This window comes from Heterocephalus glaber, unplaced genomic scaffold (genome assembly GCF_053883595.1).
Source record: "Heterocephalus glaber isolate CG9 unplaced genomic scaffold, H.glaber_assembly_v1.0 deba00001724, whole genome shotgun sequence".
NCBI lineage: Eukaryota > Metazoa > Chordata > Mammalia > Rodentia > Bathyergidae > Heterocephalus > Heterocephalus glaber.
In genome coordinates, this window is record NW_028258435.1 from 11,366,264 (window position 1) to 11,392,156 (window position 25,893).

Consider the following 25,893-nt stretch of genomic DNA (forward strand, 5'->3'; position numbering starts at 1 on the left):
TCAGTATCTGAATGCTCTGTATCTTTGGTGTGACTTTGCCCAGGGAAGGGCCCGGAATGGGTGAGTGTGTGATCTGAGCTAAGGGGAGCACAATCTACAGTCTCAGGCTCCAGTCCAGACACAGAATCTCCAGGGACACCTGAAAGAACCAAGGACACAGGCTCTTGTTAGGGTCCAAATTGTGTTGGGAAGTCAGTGCAAGACAATAAACTTCCCTTCATGAGTCCTGGGGACCAGTCAGGGATGGTCAGGACCAGTAGATTGCACAGGTCACCTGTGAGGCACAGTGGGACCAGCAGGGAACAGGGGACCAGGAGGGAGCCCCAGGGAAATAGAGTTGCTCAGGAGATATCAACACCTGGTCTCAGAACCAGTTGCAAAAGCAGCAGTTGTAGCTTTCCTTTAGATACTGAAATTGATCTCCTGCTTCTAGTTTTAGACAAAGAAGAACATTGTTCTTTTAGGACATGGCAATTAAGAAATCCAAGGTGTAAATAATGAGCAAAACAGAAGACAGATACAGTAAGAACTAATAGGGAAATAGATCTTTTGCAAATGAGAAGAGGGACAAGGGATGGAGGGAACAGAGAGGGAGAGGAAGGAAGGGAATTGAAAGAGTCGAGATGTGTTATGTGCATGTGCCAACTCCCTAGGAGGAACGTCATCATTATTCACTGCAAGCATGTACTAATAGAGAAGTAAAATTAAAAAAAATTTTTAAAGTATACATTGAGCATTAAAAAGGAGTCCATGTTTCTGCTGGATGGACAGACACACAGGACAATGGATCAGAAGTTGAATTACCTTGAAAAAGCTCAGTATTTCTTAGATGTGACATAGAAAGCATATTCCTTAAAAATGAGGAAACGTAATCAAAACACCATGGCAGTCATATAAAAGCAGACACATTATCCAGTGGAATGGGATAGAGGGTAGGGGTTGCCAATATTTGTTGTATGTCTATACAAACATGTCAAAATGAAAGTCAATAAACTATACAATATTTTGCACTGAACATTAATGTAAAATGAATAACAACTCATAGCTATTACAATGGACATAAAGAAAGATGTCATGCAATCCCAAATGTCAGTGAGGATGCAAAGCAACATTAAGTCATAGTTATTGTTTATAGATATGCAAATGATACAACTTTTGAGGAAGATACTTACCATATAGTTCAGCATTTGACCATCTTCTTCTTTACCAAGACATAACACTCAAAGTATTATTGAACTGAAGTCTTATGTCTGTAGGAATAAATCAACATGCATGTTTATAGAAGCTTTAATCATATAATCAAACACAGGAATTACTCAAGATATCTATTTGTAAGTGAATGGATAGTCAAAGCCTCAAGATAATATACTAGCAGATTGTTGAGCTATAAAAACACATGGTCTATTAGATCAGAAAATGAAATTGCTATTAAATTTAATTGGATAGGTTTGAAATTCAGGACAGGATGGCACATTTGTTCACTGTGTGTGGTTTTGCCAGTGTATACATGCGTTAAAAGTTTTCAGGTTTACCATTTATATATGGACAGTTCATGTGTTGCATCTGAGGAGCCATCAGAAGTAAATAACATAAGAAAATAGAGAATGACTGAAAGACAATAGTGAAAATGAGAAATTCACTTCAGGCATCAGCATGAGCACTGGTTCTGTTTCCTCTCTGCAAACAGCAAAACACAGCAGAGTCATACATATTCTCACCCCAGGAAGAGGGGAATAGAAACATCATGAGGTGCCTCCCTCTCTGTCCAGGAGCTGGAACAGGAGTTGATTTGCTCACAGTTTAGGAGAGTACAGGGTCAGACAGTGAGTAGAACATTTACAGCACATGAGCTCTCCTATAGAAAAGGAAACTGCTTCTCACGCTTTCATAATATATGTGTCTAATGGAGACAAATGTAATACAAAAATGCATGTTATGTGAACAAGAGAAGTGAAAGTAGGAGAAGAGTTAGATAAGTACCAAGATACGATCTCAACAAGTTTTCATATTTTCTTGAATGAAGTGATTGTAATCAGACCACCCCGGGACAGTCACATCGGACATACGCATTACCTTTTCTGTCTATACAGCAAGAGGCAATGCAATTAGGCCCTCCCTGTGCTGATGAAAACCAGGCCAGCCCTGACTGTGGAGCTCTGGAGAGGAGCCCAGCCCTGGTTGCCCAGGTGTTCCTGCTCTGTGATCAGGATTAAACACAGAGAAGAAACTATGGAGTTTGCACTGTGCTGGGTTTTCCCGTTTGTAATTTTGAAAGGTAGATTATTTGAAACCAAAGATACTGAGGCCATGAGTGTACATGAGTGGGATAAACAGGGGAACTGTGTGACAGTTGTCTGAGCACCATGTCTCTGTGTTTGCAGGTGTCCAGTGTGAAGTGCAGTTGATGGAGTCTGGGTGAGGACTGGGGCAGGCTGGAGGTCCCTGAGACTCTCCTGTGTGACCTCAGATTTCACCTTCACATGAGCTGGCTCTGGGAAGGGGCTGAAGTGAATCTCATTCAATACATTATGATGGTGGTAGCACATACTACACAGACTCCATGAAGGGCTGATTAACTATCTATAGAGATGATGGCAAGAACATGCTGCATCTGCAATTTCACATCCTGAGACCCAAGGACACAGCTGTGTATTACTGCGTGAGAGACAGTGACAGGACATTAGTGTGCTAGACCTAGTACCTCAGGCCTAGCAGGGGGCTCTGTGGTCCACTTGGAACTAGGCAGGGCCCCAGGAGCAGATGCAGAGAAGGAAGCAGTGGAGAGAGGTCTTCCTGATGGCCTCTGAGCTTTCCCTCTGGTATTAACATCATATGACCTGAGCAGACACTGCAGTGCATAAGCAGCAATGAAGAATCCAACATTCTCTCTATATTATATTTAATTATGGAAGTACATATTGAAGTATTAACTTCTTTTATCTTATATATATGACTTTCATTTGATGGGTAAACATGACCAGTACCGATCTTAAAGTACCTTGTAAATTTTGTGAACTCAGTTTTCTTTTAAGTGTCTAATCATCATCATGTAAAAATGAATCTGCTAACTTAATCCCAATTGTGAGGGGTTGTCTCATGCAGGAACAAATGCTTCAGATTAGGAAATTCACTCCTTCACATCGGTCTCCATGGGAGATCAGAGGGACAGAGAAAACCTAGCTCTCTCCCCTCCTTGGCCACCTCAGGAGACCCAGTCCCCAGGCTCAGCCCCAGCCCCATGTGGAGCCCTGAACTCAGGGAGGAGGGGAGAGGGGCAGCCTGACTGGACTCAGGGCAGTGTCCAGGGGCCTTGCTGTGCTCTTCCTCTCCAAGGGGGCTGAGCAGGACTTGGGCATGCACTTTTCTTTTGGAGTTCTGAAATTCCAAAATTTATAAATTACAAAATAACTATTTTCCCTCTCAATTTCCTTCTCTTTCTCTCTTTTTTCTATCTCTCTCTCCCCCACATTTCTTTCTTTCTCATCTTTTAGATTTCAATCCATGTATCAGTAAAATAATGGAGAATACATGAGGTAAAACCTTCTAGTTTCATAATATTAATGTTTTTTTAAAGTACATTCTCATAATTTTGAAGTTATACATTCCCTTTATTCCATCTTAGTTAATTCTGTATTGACCATTCACATATATATTTTTAATTTTTTCTAAAATATTCAAATATACCTCCCTACTTAATAATGTAATTCTTATCACTATGTTTTTCTGCTATCAGGTACATAGTGAACAGAGGAAAATCATTTGCACACACACACATGCTTCCTGAAGGCAGAGCTGAGATGACATCCTTACACATAGACTCCATCCTACAGTAGTGAACAGGAAACACAGTCACGTTCATAGTGGAAGCCAAATCCACCTCCACCTCTCCAACCTGCTCTGCACCTCAGAAGAAAAATATCATAAACGATGTGTCCTGTGTTTAAGGACTGAGATTTCCTGTTCCTGGAGTGATGTCCCAGGTGCATCACTGTGTCTATACCACAACATGGACATTTTCCAGAATATGACCTTACCTGAGATGTAGCCAGATCCTCTCCATTGAAACTTCTGAATCCCACGTACCTGCAGATCCTTGAAAACTCTAAGATGTTTCACGAGTTACCTTCTGTGCTCTTCTTCTCTGTAATTTACTGTTCAGTCATGATTTTGCAAATGTCATTTTGAATTACTGATCTTAGAATCGTGACTCAAAGAAGAGTTCAAATTTGGCCACTGCAAGTGGTTCTTGCATTTGCATCAACCTATAAAGTCATTGAAAACCATTATCCACTTATTCAAATCTATAAACATGTGGAAAAATTATCATCACAATGTGTACACAGATCCCTTAAAGAAATACAATTGCAGATTGAATGACTGATTTCAAAGAAACCTAGAGATACAGGAAGATCCAAATCCCAGGTGAGTCCCACTTCCTGGTGCAGAAGGAGCCTGAGTTACACAGTGGAGGAGCCACTGAGGGGGAGATGATGGATGACTGGGGGTCATCAGGGGCCCAGGATGAGGTCAGGTCATGCTTCTGATGGACAGATACTCCACATATTACCTCCAGAAGCCCCCAGGATCTCAAGGGAAGATTCAAATAATTCATACAAGGCTCTAACAGGGGAAAGGGAGGCCTGATCACTGAGAAACAGACACAGACCCTGCTTCAGACAGAAGACACTCAGGAAAGGACTTTACCAGAATATTATCCTATTTGGAGGAAAATTATTCTAAATACCGAAAAGTCACCCATCCATCAAGGATGACATAAAGAAGTCAAAATCGTTCATAGGGTTAGAAGTTAAAGGAAATTCAGTCTCCCAGAAAGGAATTGCTGTCAGGGAAAAATAAGCCAGACACCTAGACTTTCCTTATGATGGTCACAGGGACAGGAAATCACAGAGAACACAAAATCTCACATTGTCATGCACACTGGTGTGTTTAGGAAAGGATTAAAGCTGAAGGAGCTGCAGGGCCAGGTCCGTCTGAGAAGAGAAGTTAGTTAGTGAAGCCATAATCAGCAAGACACAGGAGAGGACAGGACAGCACTGTGCAGGCTCTGCCTCCACCACCTGTCAGACCCTGTTCAGGGCTCCCTGACACCCAGGCTTATTTCTCTCTCTCTCCTTGGTGTACTTTCCAACATTTGTCCCCTCCTGGGGTTTTTCAGAACATCTAGGTGCATCCATGTAGTGTACCTAAATCTCAAACCCACAAACACACATGGCATTCCCTACAATGAACTGCCCTCACGATTCGGAGTTTTAGGGATGATTTTGTGTCCATGTCTGTCGTGAAGTCTGATATGGATGAGCTGGGTTGGCCAGGCCCAAGGAAATATGCTGGAGTGGGTTGGTGAATTAACCCAGTGGTGTTAGCACACACTACCCCAATTCTATAAAGGGTCAATTCACCATCTCTAGACATAACATCAAGAAGTAACAGCATCTGCAAATGAACAGCCTGAGAATTGAGGACACAGGCCTGTATTACTGTGCAACATACAGTGAGGGGACATCAGTGTGAGCCCAGACACAAACTTCCCTACAGGGGTGCTCAGGACCAAGAGGAGCTTGGGATGCACTGAGCAGAGTCAGCACAGGATCAGGTGCAGAGGGAAGTCCAGGGCTCTCTCCTGCCATGCTTGGGCTTAGTCTCTAAAATGTTCTCCCTGAATCATTTTTTCTGTCATGAACCCAGGACTATCACTGTACTCTCTGTGCAGAAGCATATTCTCCTGATAAGCTGACACATTCTTATGTCCACTAAATGTGTGCTGTCCCTGTTGGGGGAGAAAGGACTCTGACCTGATCTCCAGGATAAGATCATAAGGAAGCTCACAGGAATCTGAGGTGCACAAGTTGGAATTCAGTGGGTTTCCTGATTGAGCCAATTTGAGATTCAGGTTAGAGAAAACGTCTAATCTGTGTCCCGGGTCAGTGACCAATAAAACTACAAAGGATTCAAAGCCTTCTTTTTCTCTCAATAAAAATTAGTCTCAGGACTGCTCTAGGCATGACTTTCTGTGGATCCAGCACAGGTTTTGAGCAGAGGTTTTATACTCCTTCAGCTCCTTTCTTTCACCTTCTAAATCCAGAGGTAACTCAGTTACTTGGAGCTCATTAGTGGTGAAGGCTGTGGTTCCTGTAGGCTCCTGCAGAGTCTTGGTGGGTGGCTCTATCACCATGCTGGTGACACCCCAAGTATCTCCTGTGTGCTCTCTTATTTGTGAAAAGAAAGATGACTTTAACAGTCAGGGGGATGAGACCTGTCACAATGTGATGTTGATTTGGATGAAATCTTGCTCAGCTGAAGCAGCCATGGAGTCCCCTCAAGGTCCTGTGGCTTTGGGGAGGCCTGTAGATGGAAGGCTACAGTGTGCTGAGAAGTCTCAGGATGATGTGCAGGTTTTCCTTAGCTGTGACCTTCTGCCTACAGTATGGCAACTCACACAGTGCAATTAAATCCCTGAAGCACAAAGTCCTGTAGCTCTCTGGGTGTCTCCTGGTTCACTCTCCATGACTGTTCTCTCCAATGTTTCCCTCCTTTTTGTAAAAGAAAAATAATTCTGCCATTTTCCCATCCCACTCAATATTATCAGAATGATCATGAGCACTGATTCTCCAGGCCTCTGCAGACTTAAGAGCCACACACATGATGGAGGGAAACCTGCTCTAATTAGAGCTCCCTGGCTGAAGCATAAATTGCACCATAAACACCCTCCACACTGACCCTTCAGTGACCTGCAGAGAGGCCCCCAGGCTGGCCACACACATTCATCACAGTCCTGTACTCTAGGACACAGCCTGCTCTCTGGAACCAGGAGATGTCTCAGGCTCCAGGCCTGAACATATAGTGTATATAATTTTCTGGTTTGTTTTAAATTTTGCTATATAACTATGAATTCCATACCTATGGTTGAAGGTGGCAAAGTATTAGTCATTATATTTGTCATTTTCTTGATTCTACTTGATGCTATTATTATTATTGATTATACTAATTAAGCTAAGGTGACGTAGTTGTTCGGATCAATTGATCTTGCTTGTCTGCCAATATTAGATTGTCTGGGGTCAGAAACAATACCGAAGTCCAGTACTATTGAACAGGGCACTAACCCAAACAGCCTGTGAGTTTTAGTCAGTAATAAATGGAAGAGGTAGGATATTGGGACAGACTAAAAAGGCTAAAGCCAGCTATGCTGAGAAGACATCTTTGAAAAGTAGTCACTAAATGAAGGGTTCTTGTTACTAGTAGTGAAACAACATATTCTAAGCAATTTACAAGACTCAATACAGAAAACAAATTTTAAAAAAAGAATAATGAGAAAACATGGAAGCAAAATACACCTGAAAATCCTAACTCCCCCAAAACAAATCCAGGGGTCATTAAGGTCAAGAAATCACAAGCTACCCAGCTGAAATTTCTGAAATGGTAGCACCAGAAGCAAAAAAGCAGATAAATATGTCTCTTGACAAAGTCAAACCAGAAATAATTACATAGGTAACTAACAACATGATGAAGAAAATGAATGGAATAATGAGTGAATCTAGATTAGAGAGAAATAATAAAAAACTTAGAGAAGCTTAGGAAAGACATGGAAACCATGAATGCCAAACAAAGAAATAGATTCCATAAAACAGAATCAAACAGAAATGCAAAAGATTTACAAATAGTATTGAACGTTCAGGCAGCAGATTCAGTCAATGTGAAGACAGATTATCAGATAGAATATCAGATCTCCAGACAGGGTTGTAACTGGCAATCACCAAATGAAAGATTTCTTAAAAGTAGCAAGGGACCACCAAAAACTAATCCAACAGCTGCTAGACAATATAAAGGAGACTAATATAAATTTAATTGGAATCAATGAAAAATCAGAACCTAACAAAAAGGGCAAAAAAATGTTTACAGAAGTAATAGCAGAAAACTTTCCCAGCATGAAAAAAGAATTTGACATAGAGATAAGTGAGATATATAGAACTCTGAATAGAAATGGTCAGAAAAAACTACACCAAGGTATATACTAGTCAAAATTCCAGAAATGTAACACAAGAACAGGATATTAGAAGGTGTTAAAGAAGAGGAACAAATCACTTATAAGTAACATTCATGAGAATCACAGAAGAACTCTCAACACAATCCCTAAAGTCAAGGAGAGGTTGTAGTGAACTATTTCAAGCCCTGAAAGAAAACAACTTCCATCCCAGATTGAAGCACACTACAAAATTTTCTCACAAAATTAATGGACTAGTACTGCCATGATAATAAACACCCGGAGAAATTTATAACCACAAACCCAGCATGCCAAAAAATTCTAAAGGATATTCTACAAAAACAACATGAAGACAACAATGCCTAGGATACCAATAGAATAAATTCACCAGGCCTAGAAACCAATTAAATTTGAAAAAAAGAAGAGAAACCAACAGGAAAATAATATAATGACAAGGCTAATACCTATCAGTTATAACTATCGATGGAAATGGTCTCAGTTCACCAAACAAAATAAACAAATAGAATGAATCAAGAAATAAGATCCAACACCATGCTGTCTAAATGAAACATAATTAAGTCAAAAAGAGATTCATAGTCTGACAGTCTATGGAAAACAATACTCCAGATAGCAGGAACCCAGAAAAAAAGCAGGAATAGTTATTCTAATTGCAGACAAAGTGGATTTCAAGACAAGACTTATCAGAAAGGACTGGGATTTAGCTCAGTGGTGCCTGCTTCAAAAGTGCAATGTCCTGAGATCCATACCTGGTACCAAAATAAATAAATACATAAATACATAAAAGCTTTTTTAAAATGAAGAGGCAAAGATGAACACTACCTACTTGCTAAAGAAACATCCAAAAAGAAATTATAACAATCATAATTATATAGGCACCAAATACCAATACACCCAACTGTGAAAAAACAAACACTAAAAATGTGAAAAATCAAGACAAGTACTAATAAAATAATGATGGGGGACCTCAACACCCCACTGTCACAAATAGATCAACTCAATATAAAATCAACAAAGAAATATCTGAGTTGAAGCAAACTTTTGAACAAATGGACTTAATAATGTTAGGTCTCCCACCAGGCAGAACAGTAAAAGCATCTCACAGCCACACCCCAAGCTATTCATAGCTACAAGAAATGTACAACAGGAAGCCAGAACACAAGTTCTAGGAAAATATGCCCATTACCCACAGCAACACCTATAAGCCCGGATGCCCACCATCCAAAAGAGACATCGTGTACTTCAACAGACTGGCCCCTTCTCAAATCTCAAAACTTTCCACTCTCCTCCAATGACCTCCTCTCTCCTACCCAAACTACCCTAAAAAAGTTTCCCCTCACCCTACACTCAAGGCCAACAGTCCTCTTGTCTTTGGCTCAATATAAACTACACGTGTTGCTTCAACTTTGCCTGACTCGGTGGGGTGGTATCGGTTGCCCTCAGTATACCCTCAAAAATACATATGTACAGAGTGTTCCACCCAACAGCAGAATACACATTCTTCTCAGAAGTACATGGGAGAGCCTCCAAAATAGACCAAGTACTAGCTCACAGAATATTTTTATGTAAATGCCAAGGAATTGAAATTGTAATATGCATATTATCAGATCAGAGTCCAATGAAATTGAAAATAAATGGCAAATGAAACAAAAAAATACATAAACACATGGAAATGAAAACAATACCCTCTTCAATGACCAATGGGTCATGGGAGAAATTAAAGAAGAAATTAGACAGTTTCCACTGAAATCTGTACAAACAAGAAATCGGTTTAGAATATTCATAGAAAAAACACATTTATATAGTTTTCTGAAGAAAGAATTGAGGTATTTGGAAGTTTAGTGAGAACAGAAACCTAACCTGAATGTGAAATGTACTTGGACTTTGTTGTTTATGTTATTACATGAAAAATACCTGACATACAGAACTTAAGAAGAAAAGTTGTATTTGTCTTATTATTTAAAAGACTTCAGTTTGGGTTTGATTGCTTCTAATGCAGAAAGATCATGGTATGTACAAATAAAGAAAAAGAGAAGGCAAGAAACAGAAAGAGAAAAGGGTGAGGGAAAGGGGCCAGGGGCCAAGTTTGGTCCCTGAGCTCACACTATCATGACTCAGCCAGGCTCACCTAGACGTGAGCTTTCCTAATACCCCACACAGCTCTCAAGCCAAACAAGTTATTACTAAGGATTTATCACCTGGCTCAATGCAACACATTTTTTTAGGAATATGAATGTTGAAAGGTGGGGATTTTCAACCTGTGATGGGCCACTGGGCATGGGGAGCTCACAGTCAAAAGTCCTTGTGAATCGCAGTCTCATCACCAGGAAGTGATCAAGTGTGGGGCTCTTTTTCAGCAATCTTTCGGGCCTTCATGCTTTTCTATATGTTTATCTTCAGGATTCAGGCATTTTTTATGACCCTGGATAAAATATGTAGTTTATCTGAGGAAGTCGGAATGTTTTTCTTTCATCTTTACTCTTCTGCAGAATACTGCTATCATACAACTCTAACTTCTTCATTTACCCAATTATTGTATTCCTCTTGGGGGCCATACATTCATTTTCTTGAGTGATAATGAGTAGACTGAGAGACTGTAAAAATCTTGGCAATGAATCCTACTGCCTCATTCCCAAAAGCATACCTCGCTCTATTCCATTCTTTTCCATGCTAGCCTGGATCTGTGATGTTTCCTGTATTGTTTTAATTTGGGGGGGACCAGGAATTGAACTCAGGCCCTTGTGCTTGTGAGGCAGGAGCGGCGCAAATGAGCTAAATCCCTGGCCCTGATGTTTTCTGGTATCAGGTGATTGATACTTTCATAGGACATTGACCCTGGAACCTTCTGAGGACACTTGTGATCCACTTTCAGGGAGAGTCCACTGAGTCCTTTAAGAAACCAGGGCAGCTCTCATGCGAGATGAGTCTGATATCGTGGGAGAGAAACTGGTTCAGAATTCCCCAGGTTATCATTTGATTATTATTTGAGCTCCACTCCAGCTGCTAGAGGATTGTTTCTCTCGTCACTCTCAGCTCTGGGGGCTGGCAATGGAGCAGGAGCCAATCAGCGATGAAGGCGCGGCTGTCCGAACTATCCAATCAGGTGGGCTGAGGGAGAGACTCGGCCTCTTCCTGTATCATGGCGCCAAAGTATATACCTTGAGAGAGTTGCTGAGACACCCCGGCCGACTAGACCACCTTTTTCTGTAATTACTGGCTGCGAGCTGCATTCACAGGATCGTGGGGAACCACAAGTCATGCAATGGTGATGTTGTGGAACAGAATCTGGGAATGGGATGAAATCGGGTGCGTTTTGAAAGAAAGTACCCAGAACCAGCCATGAGAATCTGCAGCCTCCCTGCTTAGCTTCAGACACCTAGGTCTTCCTAGTGTTTGTTTCTGCATCATCATCTGTCCCTTTCCCCTTTTATTCAGGGAGGGACAGTTTCAAGTCCCCAGCATACTGTAACTGTGACAATGCTAGCTCAGAATGATTTCTTGGGCAGCCCCAGGCAGAGCTGTCTCCACCTGTCTGAGGAGAGCAGGGGCTTTGGGGGAACCCGGGTTCTATACTCAGCAATGAAAAAAACTATTGCTTTAATTATTTGCGTGAGACCTCTGCTCACAATGATATTACTGCATGAACAGAGCTCGTGGTCTGCTCTCACACATAGAAGACAGAGGTTTTCAACCAAAAGAAAGATATCAGGAGAGATTTTACCTTAAATAAGAGTAGCTCCCTGATTTCCAGGAAGCGTTCCATTTTAGTCAAGTGGCCGCTCATTTGTGAGATAATCAGAGACAAGTGAGCACAGTAATAGCTGACGTATTTAGTGACCACGTAGTTGAATTGTTTAGTGGCCACCTATCACACATGGGTCCGTGGATTTAAACAGCCACTTTGAAGTCAGGCTGTAATCCATTTCCTCAGCACACAGGGTTTAAAGGAACCTGGGGTTTTAGACAAAAACTGGTTATTTTTTAAGTTCTTTGAATCTCAGGAGCTTAGTAGGAGTGGCTGCAACTCCTTTTAGTAGGGAGAGGGCTGCATTCCTTGTAATGCAGAAATTTCACCCTTGGTCCAAAATCCTAGGTAATAGTCTATTCTCATTTTATTTCCTTTTATATATGTATGTATGTTGTATGTAAGTTTTCTGAGACAAGGTCTCACTGTGTAGCCCAGGCTGGGCTTGAACCTATGGTAATCCTCCTGCCTCAGCCTCCCAAGTGATGTGATCACAGGTGTGCTCAAGTATGCCTGGCTTCTCATTTTAATTGTTATCAAATGGCTAATTACCTGACTATGTCTCACACCCTTTCACTAGCTAGGTGCCTTGTTTATTTTGTTTTGAGGTTTTTTTGGTACCAGGGATTGAACTCAGGTCCTTGTGCTTGCGCAGCAGATGACAAAACCGCTGAGCTAAATCCCCGGCCCAAGGTGCCTTATTTATGAGCTTACTAAGTGTAGTATTTTTTACCAGGAGACTTTCAATTAGGATTTCCAGAGAATGTAGAATGCTGAGAAAGTTGCAGGGGATGATAATGTATTACCAAGGGAGGGAAAAGTGTTCTTGCTAAGGACAACTTCATAAAGAGGCTGCACACTGAGCCCACACTAAGAAATGGATTGAACTGGGGGATCTACAGGGACATGCATGAGATCTAGGTATGATTGGATAGGGAAATGTGTGTCATCCTTGAAATAATTGCTGTAGTCTGGCCAGGGATTTAGCTCGGTGGTTCTGCCGCCTGCCTTGCAAGTGGAAGGACCTGAGTTTGATCCCCGGTACCAAAACAAAAAACAAAAAAACCCCACAAAAAATTGTAGTCTATGAACTGTTTCTAAACATTGTTTTAAAAATTAAAACACTGATTGAGATGGACTTTGTATAAAAAAGTACTGAAGTAGGGGTCAATTCCCATAATAAAGGTCTTTGAGCATAAGAATGAAGAATAAGAATAGAATAAAAGGGTTTTTTAAATAGGAAAGAGCAAAGGGGAGTAAAAAGGAAATGACAGAGCAGGGTATTTTGGAGGGAGGCAAAATTCAGCAACTGCAACAGGAAACTTCTGCAGAAGCCAGAGCGTGCTTAGTATGACCATAAAGGAAGGATTGTTTACAGGCTGGGTCTGAGAGTGTGAAAAGTCACTGGCATAAAGAAAGCAAGGGAACTTTGGAACAGGTAAATATTTCTTCTGTCACCACTGATCAGCTAACCTAGTCATTTTTGAGGGAAAATTAGAAATTAGGAATTGATCTTTTTCATTGCATAGGGACTGAACTTGGGAATTTTGCCACAAGGTTTTTTATTTTGGTTTTTTTTCGTTTGTTTGTTTGTTTTTTAAATTTTTGAGCCTAGGTCTTACTAAGTTTTCCAGGCTTGGGAGAAGTTCTGATACTATTTCCACCTCCTTGATTGTTGAAAGCACAGACAAGTGCCACCTTGCTAGTTAAAGATTGGGGTTCTAAATCACCATAATTTACCAAGATTTCAGTGCTTGGGTAAAATAAAATCACTGAGGCATTGTGTTGCACACCTCTAATTCCAGCCACTTAGTAGATAGGAAAACCTCTAAATCCAGCCTGAATAACTGAACAACATCCTTTTACAATGTGAAGTAAATATTGTGGGTATACATCCACTTCAAACTAACTGGTCTAAAGTGTGTGAGACCTCGAGTTTAGAACTGAAAAGGAAATTTTTTTTAGTACAGATCTTATATTTAATTTTAAATTTTACTCATTTTTCACACTAGTGTTCTATGGCACAATACAATATAATTCTTCCTCATTATGAATCGCAACAATGAGTCACTGCTTTCTGAGTAACAGACACTACAGCTGAACAGTCAGTGATTTACAATGAACTGTATTCAATAAGGTGCATGCTGTGTTTAGTGTTCTATTATAAATTTGGCTTTGTGTTCCATTAGATTTCCTAAACACAGCTCAAGTATGTGTGTTGAGTAAGTTAAAAGGATCCAGGGCTTAGCGATGATGTTGGCTTAACTGAGTAAGTTTTGTGCATTTTTACTACATTTTGTTTTCAATTACTTTTAGGTTGATCAAGATGTTTTCCTTTTCAAACTCAAGTAGAATCCATAGACTCATTCCTTCAGCTCTTCATGTACTTCTCCATAGAATATAACACTCACGAGATTGTTTCCTCTTTGGAATGCTGTATTAACCTCTTTCTCCTGAGCTATTGAATCAGGAGAGCAGTATAATACTGTTTGGAAAAGAGAATGATAATCTGTGTTTTTTTCTTTGTTTGCTTGAATTATTATTATCATTGTTATTATTGTTATTACTATTATTATTATTATTATTATAGAAGTGCCCTACTCTGATTATACTATTTGGCTTCTATCAGCAGGACAAGGGGATAGAATGGAAAACTTCAACTAGCAGACACAGGGCTGAGTAGTTAGCATTAGGGTTAGGGATAGGGTTAGCCCCACCTGCAGAGTTTGTCTGTAGTATACATCTAAAATGTTATTGTAGGTCCTATGAAACTGCTTAAATTTTATTATTTCAACTGAGTGGTGTGATTCAACCTCAGAATAAATTCAAACTTAGAGCAGTTACACTTTTTGAAAAGGAGAGGAACTTCTGAGGAGCTTAGGATTTATTATAGAACTGACTCCTTGCATTAGTTGTGTGGGTGTTCAGAAATAGTTTTAAAAATTGAATAGAATGTGTGAATCACTAGGAATGGAGCTGCTGGGGCCTATAATTAACTGGCGTGGTAAGGGAGGCAATGCACAGAAAAAAAATGGACAATTCATATTTGATGGTTTTGGATAAATTTTATCATGTAAAAGTAAGTTTTTGACGTCTTTGATTTATCATGATAAAAATTATTTACTGCTTTAAATCCTGGGTCAGCATGAAGTACTCTTGACTATGACAATCAGCAGTGTGTTGGAAAGCAGGTGTCTCACATACAGATTATTTTGTGGGTTTCTTCTGTCTGAGGATGTGAGTCTGATTGTCATAGGGCTCTTACTGGAAAATGTTTGCTTTGTCACCTGCAAAGATTTGATGGAATCAGAAAATAATTACTATGTATCTAGAATATCTGTGAAGGGCATGTTTAGCAAAAAAAAGACCTAGTGTTTTTGATGATTAATTGTGGTGTGAACCCTTGATGAGTAAGAAGCTCCTAGCCACTTGTGTTTCTCCGTGGAAAACTGGCTTGTAGAGCAAGAGGGATGGTTGACAATAATCAATAGGCTTGTACCCTAGATGGACTGAAAAGGAAGAAAATCTCTTATTTTTCTGTGGATGAGTTTTGGTATTTGCCTTTGCCTATGGATGCTGGTCTCAAGTTTCTTCAGGCTCCTACCATTGAGTCTTCAGTCTTCCAATGGGGAGTTTTCAGCAGAAAAAGAGGCTGAGAGCAACAGGCCATGCACCTGATGTAACTCATAGGTCCTACTTCCTTGCCTCGGTCAGACACTTTGAGACATGTCTTTACTAACAACCTAGGTATCTCCCCAACCAACCAATGTGACAGTCGAAGTCTAGTCATCAAGTGACATCAGGAGAGAATATTAATTTGGTGACATTAATATGCCAGAGGCGAGATACTTTCATCCTGTGAGGAGGAAAGAGCATATTTTGGAAAATTTACCACCTGAAGTTTTTACCTTTCTCTGCCTCATCACAGGGAAGCAATTGAGGGTGGGGCTACATTAGAGCTATCATTCTGGCCTCCCTGCAAGGATTAGTGTTCAGAATTCTGGGTTTTGTTGTGACTTAGTTTAAAGTAACTTGCCTGTCTGAGGCAATTGAAGATTTTATTTTCATCTTGATTCCTTTTTGTAATACTATGAACATATTATGCCAATTTGTTCATTCAGTAAATAATTATATTCCCTGTTGGCATGCTTTTGTTTTCTTTACTGAAGATGATTAGATTAAGAGCTGATGTGTGAGAAAGTCTGTGCCATGAAGCTGAATGTCTGCTTCAATTTTCTGCTCTCTGACTACCTTAGTACTTCTATTGCATTGTGTTCAACCTTTGCCTGGGCACAGATTCTTCTTTGGGTTTGGTGGTTTTCTCTAAATCTCATTGAACCTGGAAGTACAGTCATAGAGCTGTGATGCCAACATCTAGGACAAGAAATAAAAAGAGCCACCAGAGTACAGTAAGTACTTGTTAGCAGCTCTGCAAAGCTGGCAGCAGATCCTAATTCAAGTCTGATCCAACAGGATGTGTGAAGTCAGTGATCCAGGAGGAAACCTGGGTGGGCAAGGGTTTTGTATACAGTCTATCATTTCACCTCCAATTAAGCAGATAGTGTATTTTCTTTGTTTTCCCTTTGGGTCAGTCAGCAGAACATGGAGCAGCTTTGTATCATTGAAGAAGAGTTTGTGTAGTATGAGCTGTCAAATGAGACTTCCTGGCCAGAGAATAGAATCCTTTGTTAGGTACTTAAATCAGAATTTCCCAGTGTGTTGCTGAGAGACTCCCAAGCTAGGTCAGCCTGACTTGTTCTGTGGGTTCTGTGGACTGGTTGCGTGGGAAGGACCTGGGAGATCTCAATACCCAAGAAGGTGATTGCAGGACCAAATGACCAAAGACAGAAGTCAAATTTGTACTAAAGGCATAAGTTCTGGGTGGAGGTGGACAGATGCCCTTTTGGCAGGATGTGGGCTTCTCCACGTGAGTTGAGAAATATTGGTTTCTATATGTCAATTTTCACTGGTGCATACACATTTGGTCCTTTCTAATGCTGTATGTGGAGCTGAGACCTAAGCATCCTGTCCTATATAAGGATGGTAATTTTAATGTGGCCAGAACCCCAATGTTCTCAGGTCACTGCCTGCATCTCCACTACTCACCATGCTGTGCAGAAAGCAGGAGGATTGAGGGGAGACTCAGGACTTACATGAGGTTTCTGTGTGGGTGAGACTGGGCTCTGTTGCATGCCATGTTTTCTTTCTGCAGCACACCATATATTACTATAAAAGGTCCACTAAATTTTTCTTAAGAATGAAAGTTGGATTTTGTGGGCCCTGTACATCAGTAGACTTGTGCATTGATATTTTCAGTGTCTGAATGTGCTGTTAGGATGTGGAGTTTTCTGCAGATGGGTTACTAGGACCATGTCTGCAGCTACATCCACCTTTCCCTCCTCTCCGGCTGCCGTGGTTGGAACACATTTTTCACCTTCTTGGCACTTTCCCATCCAGCTTCTACCTTTGAACCAGGAGAACATGAACTAAAACTGAGTCAAGATAAAACCAACTCCTTTAAATTCAAGTTGTTGGATATTGTGTCCAAGTGACAGGAAAGTGGTTAAGACATCTAATTATCCTAAGTCTGTTATAAGCTGAAATAGGAGATCTCAAACACATAAGTTGCATCCTCCACTCTGGGCTTCTTTGTGAAGATGGTAAATTCCAAAATTAACAATCATTTCCCCACATTCTGAAGTCATTATAGGGTGTTTAGAAATCACTTAAAAATTGAAAAAATCCTTACAATTGCCTATGGTTAAAATCAGTGTTAGATCACTTGCCAAGCATGAGTATACCTCTATCTTATATTCAGAGCAGTGAAAGTAATGAATAAATCAATAAGTGAACTTTTATAATGTATCATACCAAAAAGTAGATGATACGTTACCATGCTAAATAAGAGAAGAAGAAATCCTGCTGTAAAGGACTACTCCAGAAAGGACTTCCTGTTAAACTCACACTTTTTTCTTGCAGTTAGTACTCACATGTACATGCCATTCCTGTAGAAGTATAAATGAAAAGTATCATTTCTCACATTATTGCTATAGGTCAGTGATAGTTTATCAACATTATTCAAGAGAAGACATGCTGAATGAGGTAGGACTTTGATTAAAAACAGTATTGAATCAGGTGATAAATACCCTACCTGCCACAAAATGTTCTTGCCTTATTGATGACCACTCTCCTCTTTTGGCAAATTTTCCAAAGTCTGCCATGTGTGATTTTCCTTGCATAGTGTTCTTTTAGCCTCCTTCCTTTAAATTTTCAATTTTCACTAATATTATGGATATTGCACAGGGAAACATGTTGTGAGATTTTTTTTGTATTTATTTGTTTATTTTTTGTCTCACTATTGTTCAAAAGAGCTGATATGTGAATGAAGGAAAAGTATTTTTCATCCATTCCATTGGTCATGAAGTTCCTGATTTTCCAATTTTATTTGAAAAGAATCTCATTTATTCCAAGGAATAATAGAATAAATTTTCTAGATATTGGAAAGAAACCACTGCCCTGTGGATTTTGGTAACTTCAGAGTAAAGGAGATGAATATAAAGTGTAGCAGCTGATTCTCCATTTTTGCATAAGCCTAATGATTGTCTCTTTCCACACTTCAGTTTTCTTCATTGATATTTTCAATAGTTGAATCTTGTTCTATATTCAGTGTTTTTCTTGAGTCAGATGAGTTGTAGTTACTTTTTAGATTAATCTTTATTCTCTATACAAAATGTTTATGTTGTGTACCCACCAAATATTTTCTTTTTTATCTCTTATGATTTTCATAGATTTCACTTTCTCCTACTTCTGATGTCTACCTGAATTTTTTTTGTGAGGAAACACTTTTTCTTCTTTGAGTGTGTTTTTCACTATAAATTCTTAAGGCATTCAAGTTTATCTTTCCCATTTCAATTATGTAACCTATGTACATAGAAGAGTATATAATCCAGATTTACAAGTACATACCTATTTCTCCTTGAACATAAATGAAACACATTTGATTTATTCCAGGGATGTCTAACACCAGCTCCATCATGAATCAGTATTGTATTTACCTGTGGATCCATTGAAGACTGTCTTCCTTTCTTGTGGTCCATTTCTCATTCTCTCTACTAATCCCACACTGACATGAAAGGTGGAATTTGAATAACTTTCATGTTTATTATGCAAGCTATCTCCTTGCTCACGAGGTGTTGAATGTTAGTCTTTTATTGTACTGGACAGCCATCATATTTTAACAAATCAAACATGTGAGTAGTGAGTGTCACAATAATTCTTTTTAGTGCTCCATTTTGAGAGGAATTTGAGGCAAGGTCTCATTTTGTAATCTTGACTGCCCTTGAACTTCCTACATAGCCCAGGCCGGACATGGAACTCATGGCAATTCTCCTGTATCAGCTTCCCAAGGGCAGGGATTATAGACACATTCCACCACACCTGGCTGAAGTTTTCCCTTTGTATTTAATGACAAATTACTTTGTGATATTTTCATTTTCATTGCCTTGAATATATTTCATTAACATTTATCCCCTCATTACCTTCCCATATACCATCCTTGTATTTCTTATATCTGAGTGCAAGCAGACCATTTGATGTTGCTGAGCTACAAGATAATGTGCCACCTTTCCCCTATTTCATTGTTCATATATAGACTTGCTCCAATACAACTGTGTTTCCTTTAGCATTTTCATTATTTGTAAACCTTGTTTAATATTCAATTAAGTTTCTTTCTATGAAACCAGATTCAAGTTTCAAAATTCTTCATGAGTGCAAGGAAAGATGGACTGAATGCTGCGAATAACTAGATTTGAAAAGAGATATTATCTATGGTATATCAGAATGATTCATTAGATATTTATGTGCCCGTGTTTTTTGGTTTGTGATTTGTGGGCTCCCTCTATGAGCTCTGGTTTAGAGACAGCACACAAATACAATGTGGGTGATCCTGAAGGAGAACTAGTGCTACTATTCCACTAAAACTTGAGCAATGTGTTGCAATTTAGTGTCAGAATTACTGTGTGCAAATATTTATATGTGCATGGCTTTGATGACCAAGACATGGAATTAATATTTGAAGGAATTATCTTCAGTTGACCTGTGTATCAGAGGAGTTCAGATATCTCAGGGTGTGTGTCTGAACCTTCATGAAACATGTCATTCTTTAGGAGACCGTGACCTTTGAGGATGTAGCTGTGAACTTTACCAAGGCAGAATGGGCTTTGCTGAATCCACCGCAAAAGAAGCTCTACAGAGATGTGATGTGGGAAATCTGTGTGCATATGACTGCTATAGGTAAGGATAACATCATTTTCTTACTTTGACGAGCTTGCTCAGTGATTTTTTTTCTTTCCCTTTTTAAAATTATTTATTTATTTGTTTGTTTGTTTGTTTATTCATGTTTTGAGACAATGTTTCACTATGTGAGGTTCAGGTTAGGCTCAAACTCACTAAGTAGACAAGACTGGCCTTCAACTCATGCTTCCTCAGCTGTCAGAGTGGTGGGATTCTAGATGTGCCACCCCACCCAGCTCAATGATGTAGGTTAAGTAGAATGTCATAACATTTGAAGAATGTCTCAGGCCTGGTTATTCTATACCATAAATCTAACTGGAAACTATTAATTTTTATATAATGATATAGTGACTTGTTATATTTCTATGTCTACAATTCAGGAAGAACCCAAGGTAACCAGCAAATGGAAGAACAGTACAAAACTTTTTCAAGAAATCTAAGGTAATTTTCATTCAAAAGAAAAAGGAATATTCTTCAAGAATCAATGTGAGAGCGGAAATATTATAGCCCAGGAAACCAAAAAAAGAGGCTGTGTTCCAATTTATTTAACCTCCCCCAAATTTCCAGAGATGCATATAGGTTCATTTTGTATAAAGTTACAATCGAATATGGAAATATTCCAATACAGAACACTAAAGTAGTACTGATATTGTGCACCAAGTGACAGTACCTACTCTATTTGTATAAAAAAATTCATAATCAACATCATAGAAACATGAGATTGCATTTCAGTATTGTGTATAGGCAAATATGAAATGAATAAATTGTGAACTTTCCCAGGAACTTATCTTTAAAATTTCCATGTATACATGTGTATATGATACATCTGTTATCTAGAAAATTGCTAACATGCAAGCAGTATTCAAAATGCAAATGAGTGCTATGGTTGTTGTAATAGATGTTTTCAAAACATTCTCCAAAATATAGAGGTCTCCATGTTTTAAAACTCTTAGAAATCAGCCTCCTATATTGCTGATGGGAATGTAAAATGGAACCATTATGATAATCAATATGCAGATGTCTCAAAATGTGATAATATAAGTTTTCATTTGATCCAACTGTACCTCACTGAGTATATTCTGAAATAAGTTAAAATCATCAAGTTTTAGTGATACATGCATTCCATTGTTCAAAGGAGGTCACCCATGGGTATTCATAATATCGAAGTCCTGGAATCAATTCAGAACAGCCAAGCTCTGGAAAGAGCCTAGATAGCCATCACCAGACACCTGGATGAGTAAAATGTGGAATTGGCTCAGCATGGTCGTGCATTCCTGTAATGCCTGCAGTCTGGGAAGCTGAGTCTGTAGGAGGACAAATTGAAGTTCAGCCCAAGCAAATTAATAACCAATAAGAATCTCTTTCAAAATAAAACAACAATGAAGCTGGAAATATAATTCCCCGCTAAGACCTGTGTTTAATTCTCACCCCTGAAAAAACTATGCTATATAATCAGCCAAAAAGAACAATTTCTATCATTTGCCAAAAATAAAATTAGATGGGACTCCATCTCATAATGTTAAGTGAAACATTTTAAATGAGAAACTAAAAAATATGTTTAGGAAATAAAATAAAGGAAAGATGATAGAAAACAGAAAGGCTGACTTTTGTGAGATGGGAAAGATGGTCAGGGTAAGGAGAGAAGGGGAGAGTGATGAGTGAAAAGATATAAAAATGATCAATATGACACAAATATGTACCCATCCCCTAAAATGAAACTTGATAGTATGTTTTGCAAACATTTGCCAAGTAATCTTCCCATGTGAAAACCATTCCCATGAGAATGGGGGTTTTGGAGGCATGGTCCAGGCCATTAGGTCAACTTATCATCAGAATTTCTTAGCAGGCATCAAATGAGAATTTGTCCTGATTGACTATTAATATGGAGACCTTTTTCATTGTTTTTAATATTTTTGTCCTTTTACCTTTACAGAAATGATGCAGACAAGTGTTTGAGATTGGAAAAGATGCTGTGTAAATGTAGTGAACATGGAAAAACCTGGAGTGATTTCCAGTCCTTTCAGAAACATGAAATGAGAAAGACTGGAGAGAAACAATGTCAGTCTGAGCAATGTGGGAAAGCCTACTCTGATCTTAGTGAACAAACTCATCCTGGGGAGAAAACATTTCTAGGTAAGAAAAATGTGAAAGCCTCCAGCAAACCCAGTCATGTTCCAATCCAGGAAAGAAAGCATGGTGTAGGAAGTCCATATGGGTACAAACAGTGTGAGAAACCTTTTATGTCTTCATATTATATTCAACCAAATGAAAGAATACATGCTGGAGAGAAGCCCTACGTAACTAAGGAATGTGTGAAAGCATTATCTCATAGTCATTCCTTTCACAAACCTAGCATAATTTGCACCGGGCAGAAACTTTATGTATGTAAGCAATGTGGAAAAGCATTCATGACCCAGGCTTCTTATGAAATACATGAAGAAAATCATGCTAGAGACAAAACTTATGCATGCAAACAATGTGGGAAAGCATTTGGCACAGAAAGACAGTGTCATCGTCATGAAATAACTCACACTGGGGAGAAACCCTATGTATGTAAGCAATGTGGGAAAGGATTTGGTTATAAGCAATCACTTGAAAGACATAGAGGATCTCACACTGGGGAGAAACCCTATGTATGTAAGCATTGTGGGAAATCTTTCACGCGAAAGTCTGATTGTCACATACATGAAAGAATTCACACTGGGGAGAAACCCTATGTATGTAAGCAATGTGGGAAAGCATTCAGCAAACACACTTCCTGTCAAATTCATGAAAGAATTCACACTGGGGAGAAACCCTATGTATGTAATCATTGTGGGAAATCTTTCAATGGAAAGAAAGAATGTTTAATACATGAAAGAATTCACACTGGGGAGAAACCCTGTGTATGTAAGCATTGTGGGAAGTCTTTCACCCAAAAGAGTGCTTGTCATACACATGAAAGAATTCATACTGGGGAAAAACCCTATGTATGTAACCATTGTGGGAAATCTTTCACCCAAAAGGGAGCTTGTATAATACATGAAAGAATTCACACTGGGGAGAAACCCTATGTATGTAAGCATTGTGGGAAGTCTTTCACCCGAAAGAATGCTTGTGATATACATGAAAGAATTCATACTGGGGAGAAACCCTATGTATGTAACCATTGCGGGAAATCTTTCACCCGAAAGGGAGTTTGTGTAATACATGAAAGAATTCACACTGGGGAGAAACCCTATGTGTGTAAACATTGTGGGAAATCTTTCAACCGAAAGAGAAATTGTCACATACATGAAAGAATTCACACTGGGGAGAAACCCTATGTATGTAATCATTGTGGGAAATCTTTCAGTGGAAAGAAAGGATGCCTAATACATGAAAGAATTCACACTGGGGAGAAACCCTATGTATGTAAGCATTGTGGGAAATCTTTCAACCGAAAGAGAAGTTGTCACATACATGAAAGAATTCACACTGGGGAGAAACCCTATGTATGTAATCATTGTGGGAAATCTTTCAGTGGAAAGAAAGAATGTCTAATACATGAAAGAATTCACACTGGGGAGAAACCCTATGTATGTAAGCATTGTGGGAAATCTTTCAACCGAAAGAGAAATTGTCACATACATGAAAGAATTCACACTGGGGAGAAACCCTATGTGTGTAAGCATTGTGGGAAATCTTTCAACAGAAAGGGAGGTTGTGTAGTACATGAAAGAATTCACACTGGGGAGAAGCCCTATGTGTGTAAGCATTGTGGGAAAGCATTCAGCACATTCAGTCACTGTCAAAGACATGAAAGCATTCACCCCATAGGTACCCTATGTATGTAAAGGATGTGGGAAAACATACCCTACACAAAAATATTTTCAAATACATGAATGAAGTCATGAAGATGAGAAACTCTATGTGTATCAGTAATGTGGTAAATCTTCAGCTAATGCAGTTCTGGTCAAACACATGAAGAAATTCACATGGAGGAGAAACCCTATGTATGTAAGTAATGTGGGAAAGCACTCAGTACAATAAAGTGCCATTAAATAGATGCAAGAAGGCACACTTTGGCAAACTGTATGTAGGTGGAGTGGGAAAAGATTTGAGGCCATCTCTTCATTTTGTAGACAAAAAATTCTCATGAGGAAGTAACTATGTAAGAAATGTGTAAAAATGTATCTGATCCAGTGCTAAGCACACGAACAAGGTGCCACTGGAGGAAAAGCCTATGTAAGCAAAGTAGGAAAGCATTTGGCTTATACAGGTATTATTAAATACATGAAAAAAGTCACATGGGGAGAAACCCTACATATGTACATATATATGAACCATATATATATGTTGAAAATTCTCTGAAAATTACACATGTAATGGAGACTTGTAGAAATAATATGAAAATTTTGCTATCAATATTTCTTCCTTGATTTTCTAGAAAATATACTCTCAGATGGAAATAACCTAAAACATATTTATTCTGTGTTTTACAGTAAATTACTTGTAAATATCTGATGTATATGTGGTCTTTAGTATGAAAAAAATTGAGTTGACATATATTTTTGTGTATGCCTATGTCTCTGACCTTAACATGCTGTCTCCTAATTAAAAATGTGAATTGAAGTGTACTTTTCACTTCCATGTAGGGTATTTGTGTAGTATTTTTTTATTTTGTTTTTACAATTTGGAGGAATAGACCATTATAAAGTAAAGTTTGGTAATTGCTTTTTATTGTTGGGATTTCCCACTAACTTTGATTTGAACTTTGTTGGTGTATATACTCCATATTCTGTGTAACAAGACAATTTTGTGTTTGATTTTGAATGTGTTTTTGAGACAGGTCAGTTGTTTTCACACAATGCATATATTAGCAATATTGGGTTTTTCATATTTTGACAAAACACCTGCATATATCCCAACATGATTGTATATTACATTAAGTACATAATTTTGGATAGTTGCTTTTTTGTTGGAGTTAATATTATGGCTTACATTAAAATTTTGTTTTCGTTCCATGAACATTTTACTATTCATGCCTATGTTATGATGACTTAGTTTTTTTGGTAATGTTTCCAACACCTTTATCTAAAAATAAACCGTACTGCTGTGAGTGTCTGATTGCCACAGGTCAGGAAGAACATAACTTGTCTGCAAATGTACCATGAATTGTAGTAATAAATCTCCCCAAATGGTATAAATGATGGAAAGATTTATCAGTAACATTATCAAAGGAATTTTTGTTCACAGTGAAGTTGTTTTAGGAAGAATAATTATTGACTGTGATGAGGCAAATGCCTTTATTCTAATCCTTGATGCTGAGATTGACATTCTCTTTCCTAATCAATATTGCTTTAACTAAGAAGATGAAATATGGCCATGAAGGAAAAGAAATGTTCAGTTTAATAAAAAGAGGAAATTTACAACTTTCTGATTCAGAGTGCGTTTTACAAATTTTAGAGATAAATGTTTGCAATGTCTTTATTATCTGTAAGGAACACTGTCTGATATTTGAGATATGTGCAAACATGTTAAAATACCTAGGCTTATGCAAACTATGACTGAGGCCCCATTGGTTGCCTTTTCTGGATTTTGCCTTTTTAATAATGATATATTTTTTTGAAATATTTCATAGAGTGCTTTTGAATACAAGTGTTGCTCAATTTCTGATGGGGTTCCATTGTGATAAATTTGTGGAAACATGAAAATATAATTGAGCAATGAATACCCATAGTGCTGTGAACATTATATAGATTGCTCTAGCCTTAATCATGCTTAGACACATAAATTACTTACCAGTTTAGTAGTATGTGAAATTATGTCTACTTTATATCTGAAATATCTGATGTAATTCATGGAATGTAATTCACTG

General features: G+C 38.7%; 1 protein-coding gene across 5 annotated transcripts in view; it reads left to right on the forward strand.

Moving 5' to 3' along the window:
- The first annotated feature begins 11,113 nt into the window (after positions 1-11,113).
- LOC101700100 (zinc finger protein 670-like) overlaps positions 11,114-25,893 on the forward strand; it is a 30,716-nt gene continuing 15,936 nt past the window's right edge. The window contains exons 1-4 of one of the 5 annotated variants that reach the window (XM_013069544.3): positions 11,114-11,282; positions 19,928-20,054; positions 20,435-20,495; positions 21,988-25,043. In XM_013069544.3, the coding sequence (XP_012924998.3) occupies positions 11,280-11,282; positions 19,928-20,054; positions 20,435-20,495; positions 21,988-23,869 (2,073 nt within the window). In that variant the 5' untranslated portion in view covers positions 11,114-11,279 and the 3' untranslated portion in view covers positions 23,870-25,043. The other 4 variants (XM_087199603.1, XM_087199604.1, XM_087199601.1 and 1 more) reach the window with 4 other exon arrangements.